The sequence below is a fragment of the Homarus americanus genome, unplaced genomic scaffold (assembly GCF_018991925.1).
Source record: "Homarus americanus isolate GMGI-L3 unplaced genomic scaffold, GMGI_Hamer_2.0 scaffold19318, whole genome shotgun sequence".
NCBI lineage: Eukaryota > Metazoa > Arthropoda > Malacostraca > Decapoda > Nephropidae > Homarus > Homarus americanus.
This window is the reverse complement of record NW_024732238.1, coordinates 173,117-196,036: the sequence shown is the minus strand read 5'-3', so window position 1 is coordinate 196,036 and position 22,920 is coordinate 173,117. Positions and strand designations below refer to the sequence as shown.

Below are 22,920 nucleotides of genomic sequence, written 5' to 3'. Positions count from 1 at the left end.
ACTTCACTTTTCGTAAGAGTACTACTGTAATTGTTTTTGTCATGATGGATGCCTACCACTTAGGTTTAAGGCAGTAAGGTAGCAGTTGTTTGGTTTACTGAAAGTATTTATTATTCTTGCAGGTGGAGTGCAGGTGTATATATTAGCATTCACTGCAGGTGGGTTCCTTAACATAGCACTAGTGACTGTGCTGCCAGAGCTGCTGCAGGAAGATCGCCCGGCCCAGTCATGTGCACAGCTTCTCTGTCTTCTGTTTGGATGCCTCACTATGGCCTCTGTGGCTGTCTTGTGCTGAGGCAACACCAGACAGATCTCATACCAAGGCTGAACTTTACCCAGTCTGAACACTTTTCATGGGCTCTGTAAAGGAAAAATCTCTACTTCAAGTATTCTGTGTATACTCTGAATTCCATACATTCAGCCTTCACTCTGCAGTGATTTACTTCTGAACTTTTGTAAGTTAAAATGTAAATTATGTTCCAATTTAAAACATGCTAAATAACTCATGTTGCAAGACAGACAACTGGAAGTAAGTCTGTTACAATATACAGAGTATTGACCATTTATGATAAATACTGCTCTTTGTCTTGTGAATTTTGTCAGTCACTGGACAAATAATAACTAATATTAATAGTAATAGGTAATGCTTTTTTAGTTACAATATTTTTTATTGTTACATGGAGGCATATATTTTATTGTAGCTTATTATTATTACTTTTATTATATTTTTTACTTTTAAGATTCTACACGTTGAACAAAGGTGATGACATTGATGTAACACACTGTTCCCACACACTTTGACCCCCCCTCACTACAACACACACTCAGCCACTCATTATAACTACCCAATTTTATTTTTTTAATCATTCCTCCCACATTTATCGACTGTGAGTGGCTCATATTCCTCAACTATTTTCACATCCTCACATTCGTACCATACCAGCCAGCTTACCCGTTCATTACCACCCATAATCACACTCATCCTCAAATCTAATCTATACCTACACTCATGTTCCTTCATGTACTGAAGGCTCATCTCCTCAAACCTAGACACACTTACATTCTACATTGCTTTCTGGCACAAGTATTGCAGCTTAAGCTCATATATATCATAGAAATACAGCTTTTATTCATGAGATAATTTTTCAGCCATTGAGAATGTGTGTGTGTGTTAATTTAAACACTGTTATCCTCAATGTAAATAATTTATCCAACAGAATTTACTGATTTATTGGTAACTTGGCTTTACACAATTTCTAATTCATCGTAATTTCATTCCCTAAAAAATTTACTTAATAGTTTTCACCCTACAACTAGTTTTGGTTGAATGGGCATTTTTTTAATGTCTTAACCATGTGCTTGAAAAAAGGAAGGTCTATACATTTATTTTAAGCCACATTGAAGATACAGTTAGCATTAGACTATATGCAGGTACACTTAAAATGTACAAACAGGTGAAAGTGTGAGAGGTTGTGATGTGGTTTGACAATATTTGTATTGTTTTGTACATAAATCAACTGAAGGACTTTTTCACTACTGCAAACACTTTCCCTCTATGGCAAAGGGTGTCTGGATTAAAGAGCAATATAGACTCGTTCGTTCACATAAATTCATTAAAGATGGATGATTAATACAGTTTAAATACATACCCACTGTTAGGTTTTGTTAGCCAGCTGACAGGGGGTGGAGGTAATAGCCTGTGTGCCTAAGAGCTCACAAAGTTGGTACTGGGTGTTCCCGTTCTTCATTGTTTCACATATTCGTCATTAATTTACTGAGGAAGACGTTGCATTGTCATCTCGGCCCGCCAGCAGCTAACTTTTTATTTGTTGTGGTATTAAATTCAAGTTTTTCATATATCTTTCCTTAACTTTGAAATTGTGGCCACAAAGCATAATACCTGTTGTGGACAGAGAAAGAATGAGAAGGAAGTGAAAAGAAGTGGGAATGGTGACAGCTCCGTGGTTATTGCTCACCACCATGGTGTATTTTCCAAGGTAAGAATAAAAGTTTGTCTTTTCATAATTTTTTAACTTTTTTTAGCATTTTGTTTGGGGATTTTTTTATAGTTTGTATTTATATAAGTACTTCCATGTCATGGTTGTGTGAACGTATTTCATGGGAAACTAGCTATTCGTCGTTTCACTTTTTGTCGACAATTATCGTAACATAAAACTACCATGTACAGTGCAGGCTCCCAAAAATAATGACCACCCCTTTATCTAATTACTTAATGGGAGAATAATAGCGGCTGGTTCTAGGGCCATTTTATATAGTACAGTACCACTCTCCTCGCCCCTCACCCTACCACCAAAATTGCCCTTAAATTTATTCTCCATTTTATTTGTATGTCAAAACTGATGTTAAAAGCAAAATATATTTGGCATATATGGTATTTGTTTACACAATTCATTACGGGGGCCACATGAATTTTTTGTTCATTTAATCAAGTGTCTTCCTGCTATGGTAGAGGGAGTCTGGACAATTGTTTAATTCCCGATTACTATCATTCATCAGCTAGTGGGTTAATAATGACGTTATAATGTTATTACTGCTCTTCAACTACTAAGGCCTTTAAGTGTGTAACGAGGATAGTAATTACGAGAGATAAAACTCTACCAGTGTATTACCTCAACTCCCTGACAGGATGTTAGTCCACCTGAGGCTCCCATCACCACCACTTGCAGATGTATTCAGTTATTGCAGAGTGTACGAGGAGGAAATAATTATTCCATATCTTGTAAAAAAAAAAAAAATTTGAAACTAATACTTCCTTCTTATGTATTATAATTGCATGCATGTAAGAATGAACTATATTTAAAACTATAATATAATCTCCAAAAACTAATATAATCTTTTATGTACACATAAATAATTTGCTACTGTTTAATTGGTCAAACACAGTAACAAATCTCAAAGTTCCTAAAAAAAAACGATATTCAATTTTACCTTTAAAATGCTCCATGTACTGTACAGAGCTTCCAGTAACAGCCTTGGGCTCTTGTCAACCTTTATCTTCTATTAACTATAGTATACACATTTTCATTTATTACTGTGCTACAGTGTACATCAAGTACTGTATAATAAACTAAGCTGTAGATTGATCCTGAGATCCTATATTATACTCTGTAATCAAGTCAGGATCAGCAACTGCATATACCCAACAAGTCTAAATGATTGAATCTCCAGGGACCAAACGTGTGTGTTTAGGTTCTTAAGATTTAATAAATAAATTAGAATACCGTATCTTCTACCATGATACTGGATTCCTAAATTAATATTTGTGGTCTGAGGATTCAACCTCCTTAACTTATGGACTATGGAGCTGCTCGATCACAATGTGTGATTATATATTTCCAACTTTCTCAGCCTTGATCTTTTTTCAAATGTGTTAAGTCTTCCTCAAACATCTCTTCTGCCTGCAGTGAAGAAGTTAATGTTGTTATAAGTTGCCTTCCCATAATTTCATATATAAAACAAAACTTGCTGGTATAATGTATGTAGTAAAAGCCTGCCACTGTACATTCAGTAATCTAAAGTCAGCCCATATCTTCAAGTTGTAATTTTATGGATTACTGTACTATACAAATCCCCCAAATGCGTGTCTCTGAAAAATTTCTTAATTGGACAAGCGGATTAAAATCTGAAGCGAAACCTTTTGAGTTATGTGGTCTTCCTATACTATCAGCTGCAATATTGTTTGTGTTACCGATACCTGTATAAGATTTGTAACTCGTGCGGGGCCCTTGTCCAGTAAATAGCAGTTGCAGTATAAATCTGTAACTTTCTTGTAACATCGTGTTTTAATTCTTGTTCAGGTAAAAATGCACAGTACAGTAATTTCAATAAGGTCTGAATATAAGGAAGTATGTGTTGGTATTTGTACTTGTTTTAGCCCTTCCTGGTCACTGTCTACAACACACGGCCCTTCTGTGTCCTCCCTGTCCTGGAGGTTTCTGTACACTATGATCCAATCCATATAATATTTTTAATCCTTTCATGCTTAAAATTGTAAATTGAAAAATATGTATGAAAGAAATACAGATGATTTGTGTTTACCACATGAAATATGCAACAAAAAATAGTACCACAATACTGTATAGTAAATGTTGATACTTGCCACAAGTATATGTTACGGTAGCAGGTATGGTCCTCTAGCTGCTAAAAACTGGCATAACTAATGAATCAGGGTTTATGTGATGCTTTGCACTTATATACTGTGTACTGTACTGTCAATTAAAAAAACTATCCATACAAAATTGTATTTAAAAAAATGATACAATGGATTTTGGCAACCCTACTGAGACAACAAGAGGTGCAGTGTTCATCATGAAATTCACCTCCCCCCCCAAAGTAGATAGTTTTTTGAATGACTTTACATGTAACACAGTTAATAGGTAAAGTAAATATGATAAATAACTAAAAATAAATAAACTGCTTAGTGTAAGTATTAAGATTTTTGTGAACTAAAGTGAAGACTGAATTGTATTAAGTGTTAATAACATACTTGTATCTTGTAGGGTAACACCTCATGATGCACAAGTGAAATTCTATTTTTATAGTTTGAGTATAGTTTTATAAGTTCCCAAAATGTTCAATTCCCTTCTTAATGTGCTTGTCATTTTAATATACTATACAGGTAATTACTGGACAAACATTGACACTATCTTTTGAGGGGAGAGATGGTGAGCACAAAAATATTTGTTGGTGTGTGTGTATGAGGACATGCATGCGTCCGTGCATCACCTGTGTGCAAACAGAGGTGACATGACTCAGAAACAAATACAAAACAGTTTTATTTTCATTATTTGGGTTTTTTAAAGAAAATAAAAAGTTTTAATGAACTTTTGAGGTTTGTTGCAGCTATTTCCCCCCTTTTAGTCTGAGACAAAGTCAGATTAACATGGACTTAACATCATCTGAAAGTTTGGTTGAATGTTGTATCACCATACCAGGAATCTTTCATTAGCTATGTTGTTGAAGAGAATTTACCCCATTGTGGGTTAAACCGTATTGTTTTAGATAACTTCTGTCTGTCTTCAGCTGCATCAATCGGCTCTACACACACCAGTCCTGACTGACACACTGGAAGAACTGTTTGATTCAGTTACTGACCAACTCTAATCACCTTCATTATTTTTATGAACTGCACAAGTTTTCAAATGTTTAAGGTAATGATGTGAAAGTGATAAACTTCCAAAGGAGCTCAGTCTACTCCACTCCTTCCACTATACGAGGTTGATGTCTTTATACAAGCTTTATATATTAATATTAGTACAGTATACTGATATTACTGTATATATACAGTACAGTATAAATATTCCTCACCTGTAACCACTACTTTGTGCTATTACTATTATTTTATTTTGCATTTATATAAGGTTGTAATTGGAACTGATTTGATGGGAAAAATACAAACATGGGGCAACAAGTCTGTGGTTAGCTATCAATTTAAACAGAATTTTGCACTCAGGTTCTCACATATGGTTATGTATTCTATCAAGACAAACTCATACAACTAATATGTAAACACGTATATTAGTTCTATGAAAAAAAAACCCAAATCACATCATGTGTACAACAGCATGTGCTTCCATACCTGTACACGTGAACATTTCAACTTAAAAGAATACTTATCTATTATGAAATCACTTGAAAGGATCTAGAATAATGGAATACTGTACATGATCACATAAAAAGTTTTAATGGATTTTATATCTGCTTTCATCTTGGAGTGAATAGCTTGCAGACATGATACTTTGCCCTTGACTAAAGACTCGGAAACAATGCTATAAATCTCTCACATAAAGCCAGTGATTTTCCTGATTCAGAGTAGGTGGAGTGTGGAAGAGACTTATGATTCACATGGAAATATGAGTCGTATTATGAGTATTACAGTATGTTGAAATGTTATGACCCTGAGATTTCTGCTAATTTTTGCTATTTACACTTCTGTGACTACTGTATGTATTTGTACCCACATTTAAAAATACAGTATATCCATATGTAATGTTAAAATCATTGTCAGAAAATTCAGTTTCATTACTTTTAATCATACCTTAGTTATTTCCTTGAGGTGTTCATAAAGGCACTAATTTAAGAGTAGCTTTTAAACCCAACTTATTCTGGTTTAAGAGAAATGTACTAGCATTTCATGTCATTGTTTGACGACTTCTTGTAAGTACAGGTAGTCATTCTGTGTGTCTTTATAATGTAAGTAGTACTGTAATCTTTAAAGGTAAAAATGGCAAAGTATTGTTACAAAATTTAAGCTGTCTAACCCTCCCCTTATTTTATAAAAGATTGAGCAATTTATTATTATTTGGTCTGTGCTGTAGTTTTGCGGGGATCCACGTAGGGTCAATCTATATTTTTACATAAATATACCAAAACTTATTTCTTTACATGTGGTACAGTAATTTACCTTCAGCATAGTGCACTGTATCATGTTTCTAGTACAGTACAAGTAACTCCTATAAGAAATTTTTGATCAAGTTCACAGTCTCACTGACTTGGTATGTAATGCAGTTTTAGAAATTTTACTATTGAAGTGTAAAGGCCACATTCTTTAGATACAGTGCAAGTTTAGTATTAGGTATATACAGTACAGTGCTGTGCTGTCTTTTTATAAACTTGTGTATTATGTGTTGGCATCAGTCTGTCTATCCATCTGTCAAATATTGGCTTCACTTAATTATCTTTCACTTTGTTTTAGTATTTTTAAATACAGTATATAAAACGTCACTTAAATAAAAATACAGATCTACTTCATTTTTAACAATTCCAGCTTGTACTGTACAGTTTCATGGTTGCAGGTGAAATGTGCTGTATTATTATACAGTACCGGGTATTTGTACATGTTAATGTTGGTCGGTCAACTCACTGAGGGCAAGAATCTGCATGCTTAGAGGGCATCGTTCTCACTCATTAGGTTTTACTTGGTTTAACTTTATCTTGGTGCACTGTGCTACGTGTGCAGTAAAGACTGAGTCTTCGAACAAATACTGCGGTCGGATGCCTTTGGGTGTTCCCATTGGGTATGATTTTATTAAATCTCTTAACAGGCATTGATGCACACTACTTTACAGTCATTACTTTGTGTTTGGTTTATTGTCCAAGAAGTTATATTTTAAGAGCCTACATACAATATAGTATACTTTGAAACATTTATTTTTGATGCTGCAGAAAGTAATTTAAGAAATGGATCTTACAACTGGAATCTTTGGTGCAGTCATATTTATAATACTTAAATATTAATATGTATTATATAATTATTTATAGTTCATAGGCATCTCTTTATGTAATTCACACTAAAGATATTTATAAATAGCTTTGCAATCTGTTATGCACAATATTGAGTATCATGACAAGTTTAATTGTGAGAAGCTCTTTTAAAATTAAACCAAAATCAAAGATATATATATATATATATATATATATATATATATATATATATATATATATATATATATATATATATATATATATATATATATATATATATATATATATATATATATATATATATATATATTGAATCCAGTATTTATAAGTAAATTTAGTCTTGAATCCATCATTCATAAGCACCTTTATATTTGTATGTTGGTGAGTTAGAATAATAAGTTTAGTTCATGGGTGTTTAATGTACAGTATCCAGCAATTCTGAAGTGAGATTATAATGTTAAGTGTCGTGTTCAGGGCCTTCATTTCAGATGGTAAATGTCACGACAAAATAATACCTGTATCCTCTCGGGACAAGAACTAAGCACAGTACTGTATAGGCTGTGCTGGGTTAAGTTCTGGCTGGGGAACATTTTGGTTTTATTAATACACACAGACAATGTGTATCTATTTGTAAAATACCATAAGTTATTGTCTTAAGAGTTAATTTCCAGTCTGTCTAATCTTTTTAAATTATTCATGGCAGAAAGTTAAATGAAAGCCACAAAGATTGTTATAATTGCTTAATGAGATTTATTCATTAACCCTTAAACTGTTGTCGACGTCCATAGACTCGCTCATTTCCAGCCGAGATATTTAAATGTGTATAGTGTACCTTTTTTTTTGTATAAGTTAGGGAACATGTGAGCAGCATCCTGAGTAGGCCTTTGTCAGGTATGAAGTGGAACTTCTATGTCACAGTTTAGCAGGTGATAAGAGGGAGGCAAGTGATTCCCTGACCATTATTGCCCAAGTATGAAAAATTACTGTAAAATGGTGATGATGGAATTGTGCATGGATAAAAACATCCACCAGTTAAGTTGTATGGTAAGTAAAGATTTTTTCTCCATATTCTGTTATTCTGCATGAATGCCTGTAATTCCATTTGAATTTTTTTAAAAGAATTGATAAAAACACAGATCAGCCAATTTTTCCATGGCCACAGTTTAAGGGTTAAAACTTTAATAAACTATGTAGATAATCTAAATTTTAAATTAGTAAATGATAAGTAATATGTAACCTTTATTAGTTCTCCTCCACTGAGTAGAGAGCTGATGTAATATGGCCATCATCATCATTGGGTCAGGTTAAGGTTTACTTTCATATCCACAGTGGCATAGATGAGTTTTATAACAGGTGGCTACAACGATTCTGATAGTGCTTTAACCTAACCTGCACAATATATATGTAACAAAAGACTTGTATAAGAGTTTTAGTAAATTGGTTGGTTGTGGCAAATTGTGACCTAACTATACTATATCTGAACTCTTCCCTGGGATGCTGCCCTTTTGTTCCAGATTATAGGGAAGGCATCTAATAGTTATGATAAATCAATGAGGTACCTTTTTGTATTTTAACAGGGTATTGGAACTACACTATACAGAGGCGTGTACTCTGGCAGTATTTGTGACCAGTGCTCACACAATACTGTATACTGTCTTTGGTTTGACTTTATTCATATGAATATTAGAACAAATTTTATCACTATATTATAGCCCACTTTTTTATTGAACATGTTTTTTTCCCTGACATGTAAATAATGTATGTTTCATATGAAAAAAATATAATATTCTCTATGATAAGTGTTTTTTATTATATTTAATCCTCCATGGAAACTATTCAGTGGATTTTCTGAATTAGTGAAAAGATAAAACTCTTGATTCCTCTCATGTGCTCTGATAATGACAGCTTTGGAGTTAGTGCAGTACCCTGAACTACACCCATCACATACATCATACTCTCCACATGAGACTCGGTATAAAGGCTACAAACCGTTATTCATAAACACAAGAAATACAGTACAGTATAAATAAAATAAATAATTTAGGTCATGCTAGCATTTATCATTACTAGGGACTTACAGCATCTGTGTGGGAAGTGTAGAGGAAAACCCTGGCATCTTATTTTGAAGTAGAACTGGTCAGACACTCAAATGAGGACAGGTAGCAGTCTAGACCTCACACGACCCTCCACGTAAAAGCCTCCCTCGTATCGCCTGCCCCTGTAACCTGAACATAATAAACCTCACATTACTGTATACACTATAAATAGATACATATATAGCAAGCTATAAAAATTGTCACAGGTAATAATTAAACCAATTCAATTAATTAGAGATTTTTTTTTAATCCTAGACACCTTCATATTTTGTAACTAGCTAGTAATGTTTAAAACTAAGACCTGCCCCCCCCCTCGGCATTAGGTCCTTATATAAGTGGCACACACTGAAGAACAACTCAAAACCATTCTATTTGCTCCAACTTGATTAAAAAAATATTATTCTGGCTAACAAATAATGTACAGTACAGTCCAGGCATCCCTCGATACACCAACTTCCAATGATTTCATTATTTTATACCTATTTTTTTACTACTACAGTATTACCCCGCCTAACGCGGTTTCACTTAGCGCGTTTTACCGTATACGCGGTGCCTCGCCAGAGCTGAACTTTCACTTAACACGGATTTTTTCCACATATACGCGGTGAGTGTCCGGCTCGAGACGCTATTTTTAGATTTGCCCCACGCGCCACCCGCCCGCCTGTGCTCCTCGCCTCTCCCTCCTCCTCCCTCCGCTTGGGCAAGCCGCGCGGTAAGGTTGCGCAGTGTGTGTCTTTGTTACGTTATCACTGACGTCATATGACGTATCGGACTGTGATTGGCCATGCATCCCTACCCCCCTCTGCTGCTAGCTGTAATTGGCTTAAAGTATTATGATGTGACCACCCGGGGGAGGGAGGGAGGAAAGACGACGCTTGACCTAGCCGCGGCAGTTTCATCCCTCAAGGCCACACCGTGTAAACGCGCATCCATTGTTCCGTAAAATGGCTTCCGCCGGACCACCACCGCCACCAGAGAGAGACCTTTCCTTACCTGGACCCAGCGGCACTAAGCCAAAGAAGACACGACGTTCCTTAAGCTACGAGGTGAAGTACCAAATTATTCAAGATTTCGAGAAAGGAACACGGCAAGTTGATCTCGCGCGCCAGCATGGCGTCAACGAATCTACGATGACCGCTATGAAGTCTTCCATACCCGGCTGGTGCAGGCTATGGAGCCGTACATCACAGTGTACCAAGACAACATAAACACCAGCCGTCAAAAAAGCATAACCGAGTTCTTCGCCCGCAACCCACCACAGCCAGCCCAAGCCAGTGATAGTGACAAGAGGTAGAGACAGTGAAGATGACTTTGAGGGATTTGTCAGGGAGGCCATAACAACTGTGGGTGACAGTGATAGTGACTCACCTGAGGGCCAGTAGCCTGCCCTCTGCCTCGGACCCAGCCTCCATCCCCGTACGCCGACCCATCTCTTCTACTACCGTTAGTGTTACACCTAACTTTTAGTTTCTCTAACCTTACCTTTATTTTTCCTATGTTTACCTTTATTTTTCCTAACCTAACCTATTCTATATTACTTGTTTTTTCATACCATCATAAAGTTAAGATAAAATTTTTACTACAACATAGTTATGTGTCGTCAAAAAGTGGAGTTTGGGGGTCGGGCCGGTTTCTATTGGAATTAATCCCATATGTTCTGTTGTTCACTTAACGCAGTTTTCACTTAACATGGTACCCCTCTGGGTTTTATTGACCGCGTTAAGTGGGGTACAACTGTATATGATTGGACTTTCTCTGTTTAACTATTGCTGTGTAAGGAAATCAAAAGAAAAGTCATTCCCTAGCAGCTCTGTGTGATTCTTACTTTTCATTATCTTCCAAAAATACATTCATTGTCCTCTGCACAGGGAAGGACTACCCATACTCTAATGCCTGAATCTTACTTCTTGAGGCCCTACCCATGTGCATCAAAAATATTTTTGTTTAGTTGCCGCTCTTACTCCACGTGAGCACCTGTTATGCTATGATTGCAGTATTTAGCTGTACTTACAGAATGCAATTGACAATCGTAGTGACTTTGCAGTGTCATCATTTAGTGAATTAAGTTACTGGGGAATATGCAGCTGTGCCTCCTGCTACCTCGAGCAAAGACAAGCAACCTCGTACGGCAAGCAGTTTGGCCCAGTCAACTGCCTCTACCGTTATCAAGAATGCTCCTTCAGTTTGGGAAGAAAACCTCCAATCTGACTGATTTCTGGAATGTAACCCCATTAACACCATACTGAAACGTGTCTGTATATGATCATTCACTTAACTATTGGGTTTTCAAGCTTTGTGGGATGCCCGTACTGTACAAGTTTCATCAAGCATTACTGACTTACTGCAAGTATCTGGAGAGGAAGTCTTGTGAACCTGACATCTGGAGGTTAATTACTCGGCACAAGACATACTTGAGGCACTGTCCAAGGGTTGATGTCTCAGGTGTTGACCTTTTGGATCTTGTTTGTTGACACTCACATCTTGGTTGCTGTGGTTGTAGTTCCAAGTTCACGGCTGCCACAGTGGTTTTATGGTGGTGTGTATGTTGATGGTTTACTGCTCTGTTATGCTCTGTTGATAGTAATGACGATGGTGGTGACAGTGATAGGTCAACATCGATAAGTGTGTCAGTTGTGTTGGGTTGAAGGGTTATCTGGTGGTGGAGAGATTTTCCAGAATACCTTCTCAACCCACGACTTGGTTTTCTGTGGTTAAGCAGGAAACCACCTCGAGAAACTTTCCTTCGTGTCAGTGATTGTGGTGCTGCTGGTAGTGACCTGTGTAGCCTCCTGCCCATGTTCACCTCTGCATTATTTTCTTCATTATTCATTGTGACAACATTATTTGTATTGACATTGTTGTTGTTATTGTTGTTATCATTGTTGTTATTATTATTGTTGTTGTTATTATTATTGTTATTGTTGATATTAATCACATTGACAATCCCCTGGGCGATAAGAATGATGAAGGAGGCGAAGGTGAAAGCGGCGGATTCTGGCGTTGAGGAGGACAGACAGTAGGTGGTCTCTCGCTCTTGTCTAGAGGTTCTGTCTCTTCTTCCCCGCCGTTGCTGTATCATGGCCTGCTGTCCCTGCTGCTGTAACCTACTGTCTTCAATGGTGTCACCTCCATCTCTCACCCAGTTTGTCTTCAATCTAGAGCCACTTTTATTATTGTTCTTGAGAGATGCTTTTGCTTCACCCTCTTGGTTTTCTCTACCTAAAGTCACCTCCCACCACCTGTTGTAGTGGCCCATGGAAGGCACTTTGCTGACAGCTTGATGAACAGTGCTCACAGTAGCAACCCAGGAATTCTCAAATTTGACAGACAGGTCTCCTGAAGCTCTTGGTGCCTGGAGTTGCTGCTGCCGCCACAGTTGATGAAGATCTGCTTTAGTGGTTGTGTGAATCCAGGACTCAAGACCCTGGTGAGGCTCCCCCCGCCCTGCACGGTAGATGTGAGACTGGTGCCATCCTGCTGGTAGGGGCAGCGCTGTCACAACCCAGAGTGCTGCCACAGCCTCCCCCACCATCACCACCCACACGTCCCTTGTTGCTGCTGCTGCTATCTACCTGCAAAATGAAAAGGATCACCTGAAGATTAGCCTCCCAGCAGATTTCATATTAAGATCAATCATGCTAACACTAATCTCTCTCTCTCTCTCTCTCTCTCTCTCTCTCTCTCTCTCTCTCTCTCTCTATATATATATATATATATATATATATATATATATATATATATATATATATATATATATATATATATATATGCTGATAACCACAAGGAAAGGAGAAAACACAAGTTCCCAAGCGCTTTCGTGTAATTCACGCACCTACAGTGATTTACTTATATATATATATATATATATATATATATATATATATATATATATATATATATATATATATATATATATATATATATATATTTTATATTTGTTATTGTCTCGTAGAAACTGATCATAATCTTTAAAGAAATTTTGTCATCAAAGCACGTTTAATACAACAAGGGTGGAGTTACTGTGGCTAGACCTAATCATCAGTGGCTTACCCAGAAATTTAGCAGAGGGACTTTCAACTAAACATACCCAGGTATTGTTGAAATGCGAGATACAGGGTAATTCATATTTTTCTGTACATGATAAACTTACCGTTCAATTAGTGATGATATTATTTTTATTTATTTTGTTATCGCTTTTATTTTTTCTTATGTTAAAATGGTTTATTTGGAATAATTTATTAGCTCAAGGGGCGTTGGCCTCTCCCAATTCGGTACGCCTATACTATGCTTGGGGGGGCGAAATAAAATAAATTGAACCATAAATACGGAAAAGAAAATCGGATCAAGAGTGAGAAACGATACATGTTGGGTTATCAAAGTAAGAAATAATTGCGACCCTTGTCCTTAAACACTGTACTCGGCTTGATATATCTCACCTGGATCCTCCACAACGAGGAAGTTTAACTATCCACAGCTTAATTTAAATCAACGGTCATGAACTGTATCCAGAAATACAATATTCAATTATTTTAATACAGAGCGATGAGCACTACCTCCCTCCTCCAACGACAAGTTGACACTGAATTGAGTGAATGTCTGAATGATGGAATCTAAAGTGGGCGGGGCGAAGCTGAATAGTACTCCTTATCGCCGCTAGATGGCTTCACCACCGCCTTACAGTTACTAACCTACGTAAAATAATCCTAAAATATTAAAAAATAAAATAAAACCTGTAAAATATATGTACGTAGTTTTTGGTTCAATTGAAGGTTTTCGCCTCAGTTTATTTCACCTGAAGATTAACGACCCTAAATTAATCTAATCTAACCAATCTTGCCAATCCCAACTTAACCTAATCCCCCAGGTTTTTGCAGTGGCTATCAACAGGTACAATAAGCTTTGGGGTAAATCTTCAATTAATTCACTATCTATCTGTCAGTCCATACATTCGACTATCTATCTATCCATGGGTATATTTATCAGTGTCTAGTTATCTATATTTGTCTATTTATTGATGTCTATCAATCTATTTCTATATCAATCTATCTATTTATCTTTCCACATATCTACTGGTATCTATTTATTCGTTAGTTTGTCTGTCTGTCTGTCAACCAAGAGGATAATGTCCACGATGGCATTGATGTTACTTCTGTCACCATCTCTACCACCTCATACAGTGTTATTGGTGAATGAACACAAGGCGATGGTGGTATAGTGGTGAGCATAGCTGCCTTCCAAGCAGTTGACCCGGGTTCGATTCCCGGCCATCGCAAAGCCTATTTTTTGTTCACCTGTGAGATAAGCGATACCAACACATGTGAAAGACAATGTTCATAACCCGAGATAACTAACCTTCCTTGTCTGTCTGTCTGTCTGTGGCTGGCTCGCTCGCTCTCTATCTTTCTTTCTCTCACAACCCTCGGCTTGTCAACACATTCCATTCACGGCGCCCCACAAGATGTTCAGCTGTCACGTTCGTTCATTGTTTGTCTACCGTTATTAAGTAAATTCCGTTATTGCAATCACCAGTAGGTCCTGCGTAATGATCACCAGTTTGCTTCGTTGATAACTTTGTGTACAGTACAGTACCTGAGAAGCGAACAGTTTACTTCTGGTTAAATAGTTTAATACTACAGTAATTGTGAATTATTTCTCAAAAGTGGCCATCTTTAGTGAGAATTATATAACAATCCTCATTAATGTTTGGTTATTCTAAGCACAATGCTTGTGAAACTGTAGATATACACTACACTATGAAACATATCATAAACACCGAAGCAATCTTCCTTTATATAGTATCACAAACTCTTACGTTGGTTTGAGTTTCATGTTGACTTTCCCACAGAATATATATGGCGATGGTGGTATAGTGGTGAGCATAGCTGCCTTCCAAGCAGTTGACCCGGGTTCGATTCCCGGCCATCGCAATGGTCATTTTACATAAACTTTCTGCAAGTTTTTATTATCATCACTATTAGGGCAACACTAAATAGAACCCAGCAATAACGTCATAAACTCGGCCAGAAACCAGCCGTGACATCACACACTATGCCACTCTGTTAGCCTTACATAAGATGATCTTGGATGAATCTAAATCAGATGATTGACTTCCTGACTTCACTGATCTTTCCTACTGGGTAAATGGGACTTTCTTTGTATTAGGTATAAATAAATATGAAAAATTGTAATGGTCAAAGTTATCGAGAAGTTACAAAAGTAAACTGTAGCTGCCATGTTTATGTTGTGATTACCTTTTAGGTTGTTTCTACTGTCCAGCTCTATCATGTGTGTTTATTTTTGTATCAGGTCTCCCCCAGAGGTCTTGAGAACTCCACCCCCGCCCCGTGTCCAGTGTTGATACAGCAGGAGTAACCGGACTAAACCTATAATAATTTTCTGTCGAGTCACCTCGGAAACACACCTCTCACCAAAGTCCAACCCAAATGAGAATCGAACCTAACAGACACCGATAAAACAAAAGACATATAAATACAGATCACTAAGACTTTTTTAACAGACTCAGCTGAGGCGTAAACTGGTTCAGTGACCCCCCGTCCTCCCTCCCCTCCCTATCTTTCACGCTGCTCCCCCTCCACCTTTCCCTACTCCATGTGTTACACGCATTGCGAGCCCCTCCTCTCGTCACCCCGACTCACCCAAACTCAGTCCCGCCGGTGCCAGAGTGGTCGCCAGCCCTGACATGATCATTAAGTTAGTCGTGAAGTCTAGGGAAGACCCGCGGTGTCGGGATGGCCAGAACACCGTCAGGAGGATTTTTACTGGTGCTTCTGACCGTCGTGGCAGCCGAATTTCACCCTCCAGCCTACCCTCAGAGTAGGATGTTTCACACTCCAAACTTCCCTCCTGATTTTGCTCAAACTCAGCGAGGCTTCAGAGTGCCATCATGGAGGAGGAACCATCCATCGTCGTCACCAAACAGGATACCACACATGGCTGTGTCGCTACGTGACCTCACTAGCAGCGTATATCACAGAGGAAAACAGAACCTTCTTACTCCAGGAGCTCGTTCTCGACACCCGACAGAAGGATTAAAGCTCAACAAGAGAGGACAGACGCACCTTCACAACAGGATGGAAGAGAGAGGCAACACGAACACTCAACAAGACGCCAGATATCCATCTCACCCCCACCCACGACCACCTCCCAGGCACCAGTCAATTCCTCCAACCATCCAAAACCAACGACTACTACTTCCAAGACGTTTTCCTCTTCCTGGTTATCCTCCCAGAATTCCACCAGACGAAAACATTCCCCTGGAGGTACTGCAGCTGTTACCTGACGCGGTGAAGGGGGTGTACTCCCGCTACTCCACCACCACCAGCACAGCCAAGCCACCAGTCATATGGTTCCCTAACACCACCCCAGGTCGGTGTGTTTGTGTTCTGTGGTTTTCATTGATTTTTGTCACAAGTTATTAGTGTGTGTCAGTCGGGTGTGACAAGACAAATTTAGACAATATTGGTGGTAAGTGAAGAGTTGTGTATGACTGAATGTTTTACTGACCGGGAGAGAAAGAAGTTTTATTACGATTCGTTCAAACAAATTCAGGTTAGGTTAGTATATTAGGTTAGGTTAAGTTAGATAAGATTAGAATATGTTAGGTTAGTTTATTAATCAAAAACAGGTAAATTCACATGAAGATCACTCCACTTCGTATGGTGGTGAACTACAGTGCATCCCCTACAGAGTGTGAGACGTCAGGAGGCAGCAGCAGCTTTAACACCTTCAGCTTCCTGGCCATGGTGGTGTCCGTCACTAACCTAGTCTCCATCCTGGCCAGCAACGCCAACAATAACCTCAACAACAACGACGACAACAACAACGTCAACAACGACAACATCCAGGTATATAATAAATGAAGTGTATTGTTGTGAGGGATTTGGGTACAAATTCTCAAGCATACAGTGTATTGTATACATTACTATTCTCATTATGTTTATTTATTGATTCGTCCATTAGTGTGTTTATTGTTAAGTAGATTCACAAAGGTATAAAACGGTAACTTATTAACGAGATCAATTTTCGAGTCTACCACAAAATGTTGAATAAAACACTAAAATTAACACTCGCAGTTTACTGATATTGACAGAATCACTAGAAATTTTGACTTAACTATAGGTTGGCGCCATTCTTTCACATTGACTATAAAATAATGGAATATATATATTATATATATATATATATATATAATATATATATATATATATATATATATATATATATATATATATATATATATATATATAAACGTGTCACTTATATTACAGGGAGGGAACGAGAACAACAATAATAATAACTTGGATTTGCTTACCATGGTGACTTTTGGTGGTCGTAAACGTCGCCATCTTCAACTTCTCACCACCAACAATTCTCTCCCACAACACCATCTCACGCCCATACTCGACGACGTGACTGCAGGTACGGGCGTCCTGTTCTTGAGGGCGTGGTATCGATCAACCCGAGCTGTTGTAGCAGATGATGATGTACAAACCGATGAGGAAAAAGTTCAAGTGAAGGTGAAGTCATCAGCTTCGAATAGCCGTGACGAGGAATGGATTAAACTTCCGTTCTGGGAAAACACAGGGGGTTATTCAGCCACGCCCAAAGTGAAGTCTTTGGCGTCCCTTGGGTGCATAAAGAGGAGTCTATGTGAGGCGAACCACAGGAGCGTCGCGTTAGGGCGTCTAGCTCACGACGTGGCTGAAGTACTAAGGTGAAGACTGAGGTCTGATGCACAATGTGCCAGGTCTCCTCGGCCAAATATCCCTGATGCACTCTTAAAAATTCCCTTTGTCTCACAAAATTTCCCCATTTTCATTTCTAGAGTACTAAATTAGTGATAATCAATATGACAGCATCTGCATGTTAACACGATGCTATTACCTGCGCGGCTAAAAATAAATATAAAGTTTACTGAAAGTGTCTATTGGCATGAATGTTCAATGCAATTATAATTATTATTTTTTCCAATTTTTTAGAGTTAGCAATCTGTATCTCGAACAGTTCCTCGAACAGCTCTAAACTTCTCACAGAACTTCAACCCTTATTAATAGCGACTATAGGTGTCCTTTTAGTATCCAATACGTGTTTGCTGAGTTTGATCCTCTAGCCTAGTACGATACTTTTTTTTTATTCAGATACAAGACAACCTGAAAAAGCCCTTTGGAGGTTTTAGCCCAGGCGATTGTAGCGAAATATAATGTAAGTACACTGTAGCAGTATATATTTATAGATTACGAACTAATGAAAACAGAGCCTATCACGGGACAGGGAAGGCAGAGAGGAGAGTGGAGAAGGGGGGACCAGAGGAGCGAAAGAATGTAAACAAAATTAATAGTCAGAATATAAGGCGACACAGAACGAAGTAGTTTGGTTAGTTTAACAACTTATTGGCAAGACTGCAAGAACAAAATACCTTGTGGGTTGAGAGGGTGGGTGCATGAGCGCCGACTGATACAAACTTGAATCGTCGATGAAATATTTTGGTACTCTTTCAAAATGCCCGTACTTCATTGCCATTTTCCCCTAGATTTTGACCAATTTTCATTTTCTTCCCCTTTTCCCTCTCAGGGTCATTTTTTCCATAAAAAGGGAAATTTCCGTGTACTTGGCTACACTGGACCGTGAGAACGCCATTTGCAATGCATATTACTATGATGTTGGAAAAGGACCGCCAATCCATATACTTTTCTGATGATAAGAATCAAAGAAAATAATGCTAACCTACCAAAATTGCCCTGTATTGTTGTAAGTTTACTTCATATTAAGCATCAGTAAGTTAGGCTGGGATTCTTTGATTTATGTCATCTGAAATTTAGATAGTGTAGTGTTCATGATCATTGTGTTTTTTCAACATATGTATCTCGCGGCACTAACCGGTGATGTGGTAAACAGAATGTTAGTATTTGTAGTTTTATGATTTTGTTTTTGTTTTAAGAATGAAAATATTAAAGATATACTCAATACATAACAATATCAGTAGCAATAATATAAATATAAGAGTTATTCCGGGTAATAATAATAATGATAGTAATAATGAAGTTTTCCTCGCTTGTGTTTAATTCTTGATAATAATTACAATTGTTTCACTGGTCTATCATTCAGCGTCGCCTTCGTGGATTTCCTGATGCCCGGGTCCTCGTCTTCGTCGTGGAGATCGGCGTTACTGCGGGCAGGTGGGCGTGGGCGTAGTGGGTGGGACTGTGAAGCCACCTATCAATGTGACCCCCAAGAATGGGCGGGCCTCAACGCCTACCACCACCACCACCACCCACTAGACGCCCACAACCTCACCGCGTGAACAACACCGCCCATACTCTTACTAAGAATAAACATATTAAGATTATTTGTGGTTTCCATTTGTTGTCGACCTTATGAGGAGACCGTGAAGGAGACAATATTACAAATATTGCCTCCACTATACGACACACTTTATATTCGCTCGTTAACGTATGTGAATGGGTTCCTCACTCCTGGCATACGACCCGTGCAGGTAACGGTGATGTCCCGCAACACTCACTGTTCATCTAGGCCACAGGTGTGACTGCCATACAACAGCTCACACATAATCCTCACCACCACCATCTGGGCGTAAACACTCGTGGCTAACGGCCCGGGTCAGCGGGACGTGAACGGTTCCCTGCGATCATATACGTGCAGAGAACGAGGTGTTAGATTGGCAGTGTAAGACGCGCGTATGGGTACCTGTGTGTGTGAGTAACGGTGCATGACCGGAGAATCTGACACCAGTCCCCCGCTGTGTTAAATTCACGACGACAAAAACCAACACTTGATAAGCCGTCGAGTGGTTTCAAGGGCCGCGCTAACTGTTGATGACGGACTGTGGGAACATGAGGCTACACCCGAGCTGAGGGCTGCGTCTTGGTGTCGTGGTGACCCCAGGAGGAGTCCAGCTGCAAGAGCGTAAGACTTCTTTCTCCCGAAGCAGAGCTGGAAACGTAAAGGTTTACGTGGCGGACGACTGAGAGGAACTCTGTACATCTTATGGAGGGTGGAGTGTTGTGTGTGTTGCTGCTGGTCACCTCTACACTCTGTGCTGGTCAGTTGGTCCGCCCTAGGAGTAATGCTGTTACCAGTCGATGGCTCAGCCCGTCACGAGTCCTAGCAGGGCGTCATCCTAGCATCCCTCACGGGCAGATGAGGGAGTGGGGAGGAGCGAGTTACCCCACCTCCAAGACAGCCCCTCAACACAACACACTCACTGAAGGAAACATGTTGGAGCTACCAATTCCTCTTCGACCTCGTCCCCTTCTCTCACGACACCGTCACGTCCACAGGCGTCCTCCAGGAGTCCTGCTGTCGCGTCTCCAGCCCCGAAGGAACTCCATGGATGTTCCCGTGGTGGCGCCTTTGCCGCCCCGGGAGGTAATGGAGGCGCTGCCGGGGGCCATCTCCAGGGTGATGACTGCCTACAACCCGTCTATCAAGGACCCCACGACCACCACCACACAACCACCAGTCATATGGTTCCCAAACCAGCAGGAGGACTGTCAGCAGGTAAGGGTGCAGTGTCAGAAGTGAGCTGTGTCAGTGAGACAACAATTTAATAGGGAGCAGTGTTAGGAGAAAAGGGAGAAATGTCAATAGTTAGGAATATCATAGAGGATGGGCGTCAGAAGTCAGCAGCGTCAGTAGAAGAGATGTTGACCTTTTCCTACCTCCTGTGATCCTTTAGTGACGTGTGTTGACGTTTCAGGAGAATTCAGGCGGGGGCTTCAGTACCTTCAGTCTATTGGCGCTGCTCATGTCGGCGACCAACCTGGTGGGCATCCTGGCCAGCAACGCCAACAACAACCTTAACAACAACAACAACAACGACAACAACAATAACAACAACATACAGGTGAGTGGGACTGGGAGGGGGGGGGGTGAGGCGGTAGATACATAGATGAAGGGATTGACCGATCAATTTGATAGATAAATAGACACTAATAGATTAACCAGTGGGAAGAAAAAAGACAAATAGATAGAGCAATCAAGAGAGAGAGAGAGGGAGAGAGAGAGAGTGTCACCACTTCTCTTGGCCTCTACAGGATGGTAACGAGAACAATGCCAACAACAACGCCAACATCTTCACCAGAATCACCACAGGCACGGGCAAGAAGAGGAGGAGGAGGAGGAAGAGGGAGGAAAAAAGAGAAGAGAAGGACGACGTGTGTTGGGTTCGGGAAGAGGAGACACTCACAGGTTAGTTTATATATCTATTTATTCATCAATTCCTCTTCTTCTTTATCTATTTGCATGATTGAAGGGTTATCTATCCATCTATCTATCTGTATGATCCCTTGCCTGTCTGTTTTGGTATCTGTCTGTCTGTATTTCTGTCTGATCCCTTGTCTGTCTATTTCTGTATCTGTCTGTCTGTCTTAAAATCGTACGTGTCTACCTTACAGCAGAGGAGGTGTCATCGGTAGTGTCACTTGGGTTCCTACGCTCCTACCTGCAGGCGTCCCTCACCACACAACCTTCCTGCCTCACACGGTCACTCTGTAGGGCTAATGCTGCCGCGGCCGAGTGGGGAGACCTGGCCCTCATCCTAGCCCAGGCACTCAGGTCAGTGGTGTCTTTATTATTAACCTCAGACAGGCTCATCCCGGGGCATGACCTGGTGTAGATGGATGTAGAAATAGATTGTAATTCTTGCTACCGTACTTGTATTTATGAGAGAGAGAGAGAGAGAGAGAGAGAGAGAGAGAGAGAGAGAGAGAGAGACTGATCTTCCTAACTAAACACGATAAAACATTAGGATACTCGACACTCACTTCCCTGTCTCACTAATACAAACATGTTACGACACCTCCAGTGTAGCTCACGTGGAGTGGGTGTCTCAGAATGTGGTGGGGGTGTCCAAGAAGGCCCTACAGGAAGCTGCCGCAGAGGGACGTAGTGGGGCGTCCTGTGACCGTCGATATAGGTGTCCTGCTGCTGTATGGGCCAAGTTGAGGGACAACCAGGCTGTTATGGATACGTTTCTGCGTCTTAGTGGGCAAGTGGACGCTCCCTAGTGACGTCTGAGGCTAGATTAAGACCTCTTGAGGGTAATGTTAAGATGCCATTGACGTCTGAGGGTAACACATGGATTCCTATGTGTAATACTAAAAAGACATAGACGACTGAGGGTGACAGATGAACTCAACGGACGACTGAGGGTGACAGATGAACTCAACGGACGACTGAGGGTGACAGATGAACTCAACGGACGACTGAGGGTGACAGATGAACTCAACGGACGACTGAGGGTGACAGATGAACTCAACGGACGCCTGAGGGTGACCGACGGATTCTACGGACGCGTGAGGGTGACAGATGGACTCAACGGACGCCCTGGACTCCAACAAAACAATCTACCTCTGTAAAAACCTTCATTCTCATCCTAATAAACATTCATCATAACATCTATAGTCTGTTATCCCTACTGTAAACACACGTGTAACTCTATGTTTCTGATATCTAAAACATAACTAATTAACAAATATATATATGATATAACATCGTTGTTAAGTGTAAGATGTGTGAGATATATGTTTATTGATATGTAGATTCGGTAAGTCACTCAGAA

The 22,920-nt window shown here is 39.5% G+C and overlaps 3 protein-coding genes and 2 non-coding genes across 12 annotated transcripts in view; 4 read left to right on the top strand and 1 right to left on the bottom strand.

Moving 5' to 3' along the window:
* LOC121868251 (zinc transporter ZIP13 homolog) overlaps window positions 1-9,020 on the top strand; it is a 48,273-nt gene extending 39,253 nt beyond the window's left edge. For all 4 annotated transcript variants that reach the window (XM_042368614.1, XM_042368613.1, XM_042368616.1 and 1 more), the window contains exon 8: window positions 123-9,020. In XM_042368614.1, coding sequence (XP_042224548.1) covers window positions 123-295 — 173 coding nt within the window. In that variant the 3' untranslated portion in view covers window positions 296-9,020. The remainder of the gene's footprint in view (window positions 1-122) is intronic.
* Window positions 8,054-13,887, bottom strand: LOC121868250 (myb-like protein AA). The gene is made up of 3 exons (XM_042368612.1): window positions 13,757-13,887; window positions 11,663-12,892; window positions 8,054-9,449 (listed from the first exon to the last, which is right to left on the bottom strand). The coding sequence occupies exons 2-3, from the start codon at window positions 12,850-12,852 to the stop codon at window positions 9,392-9,394; spliced, it is 1,248 nt and encodes a 415-aa protein (XP_042224546.1). The 5' UTR covers window positions 12,853-12,892; window positions 13,757-13,887; the 3' UTR covers window positions 8,054-9,391.
* A 633-nt stretch (window positions 13,888-14,520) lies between these two features.
* Window positions 14,521-14,592, top strand: Trnag-ucc. The gene has a single exon. It is a non-coding gene; the product is annotated as a tRNA-Gly (tRNA).
* A 583-nt stretch (window positions 14,593-15,175) lies between these two features.
* Window positions 15,176-15,247, top strand: Trnag-ucc. Its single transcript has one exon. It is a non-coding gene; the product is annotated as a tRNA-Gly (tRNA).
* Window positions 15,248-15,967: 720 nt separating this feature from the next.
* Window positions 15,968-22,754, top strand: LOC121868245 (GATA zinc finger domain-containing protein 16-like). Of its 5 annotated transcripts, none has more exons than XM_042368567.1 (8): window positions 15,968-16,706; window positions 17,028-17,185; window positions 17,609-17,759; window positions 19,446-20,858; window positions 21,058-21,204; window positions 21,395-21,548; window positions 21,755-21,914; window positions 22,165-22,754. In XM_042368567.1, the coding sequence occupies exons 4-8, from the start codon at window positions 20,346-20,348 to the stop codon at window positions 22,364-22,366; spliced, it is 1,176 nt and encodes a 391-aa protein (XP_042224501.1). In that variant the 5' UTR covers window positions 15,968-16,706; window positions 17,028-17,185; window positions 17,609-17,759; window positions 19,446-20,345; the 3' UTR covers window positions 22,367-22,754. The 5 variants fall into 5 exon arrangements, with proteins under 5 accessions (XP_042224501.1, XP_042224500.1, XP_042224499.1 ...); XM_042368566.1 differs by having other exon boundaries at window positions 17,609-18,054; XM_042368568.1 differs by lacking the exon at window positions 15,968-16,706 and adding an exon at window positions 16,717-16,805 and having other exon boundaries at window positions 17,609-18,054.
* Window positions 22,755-22,920: the final 166 nt, after the last annotated feature.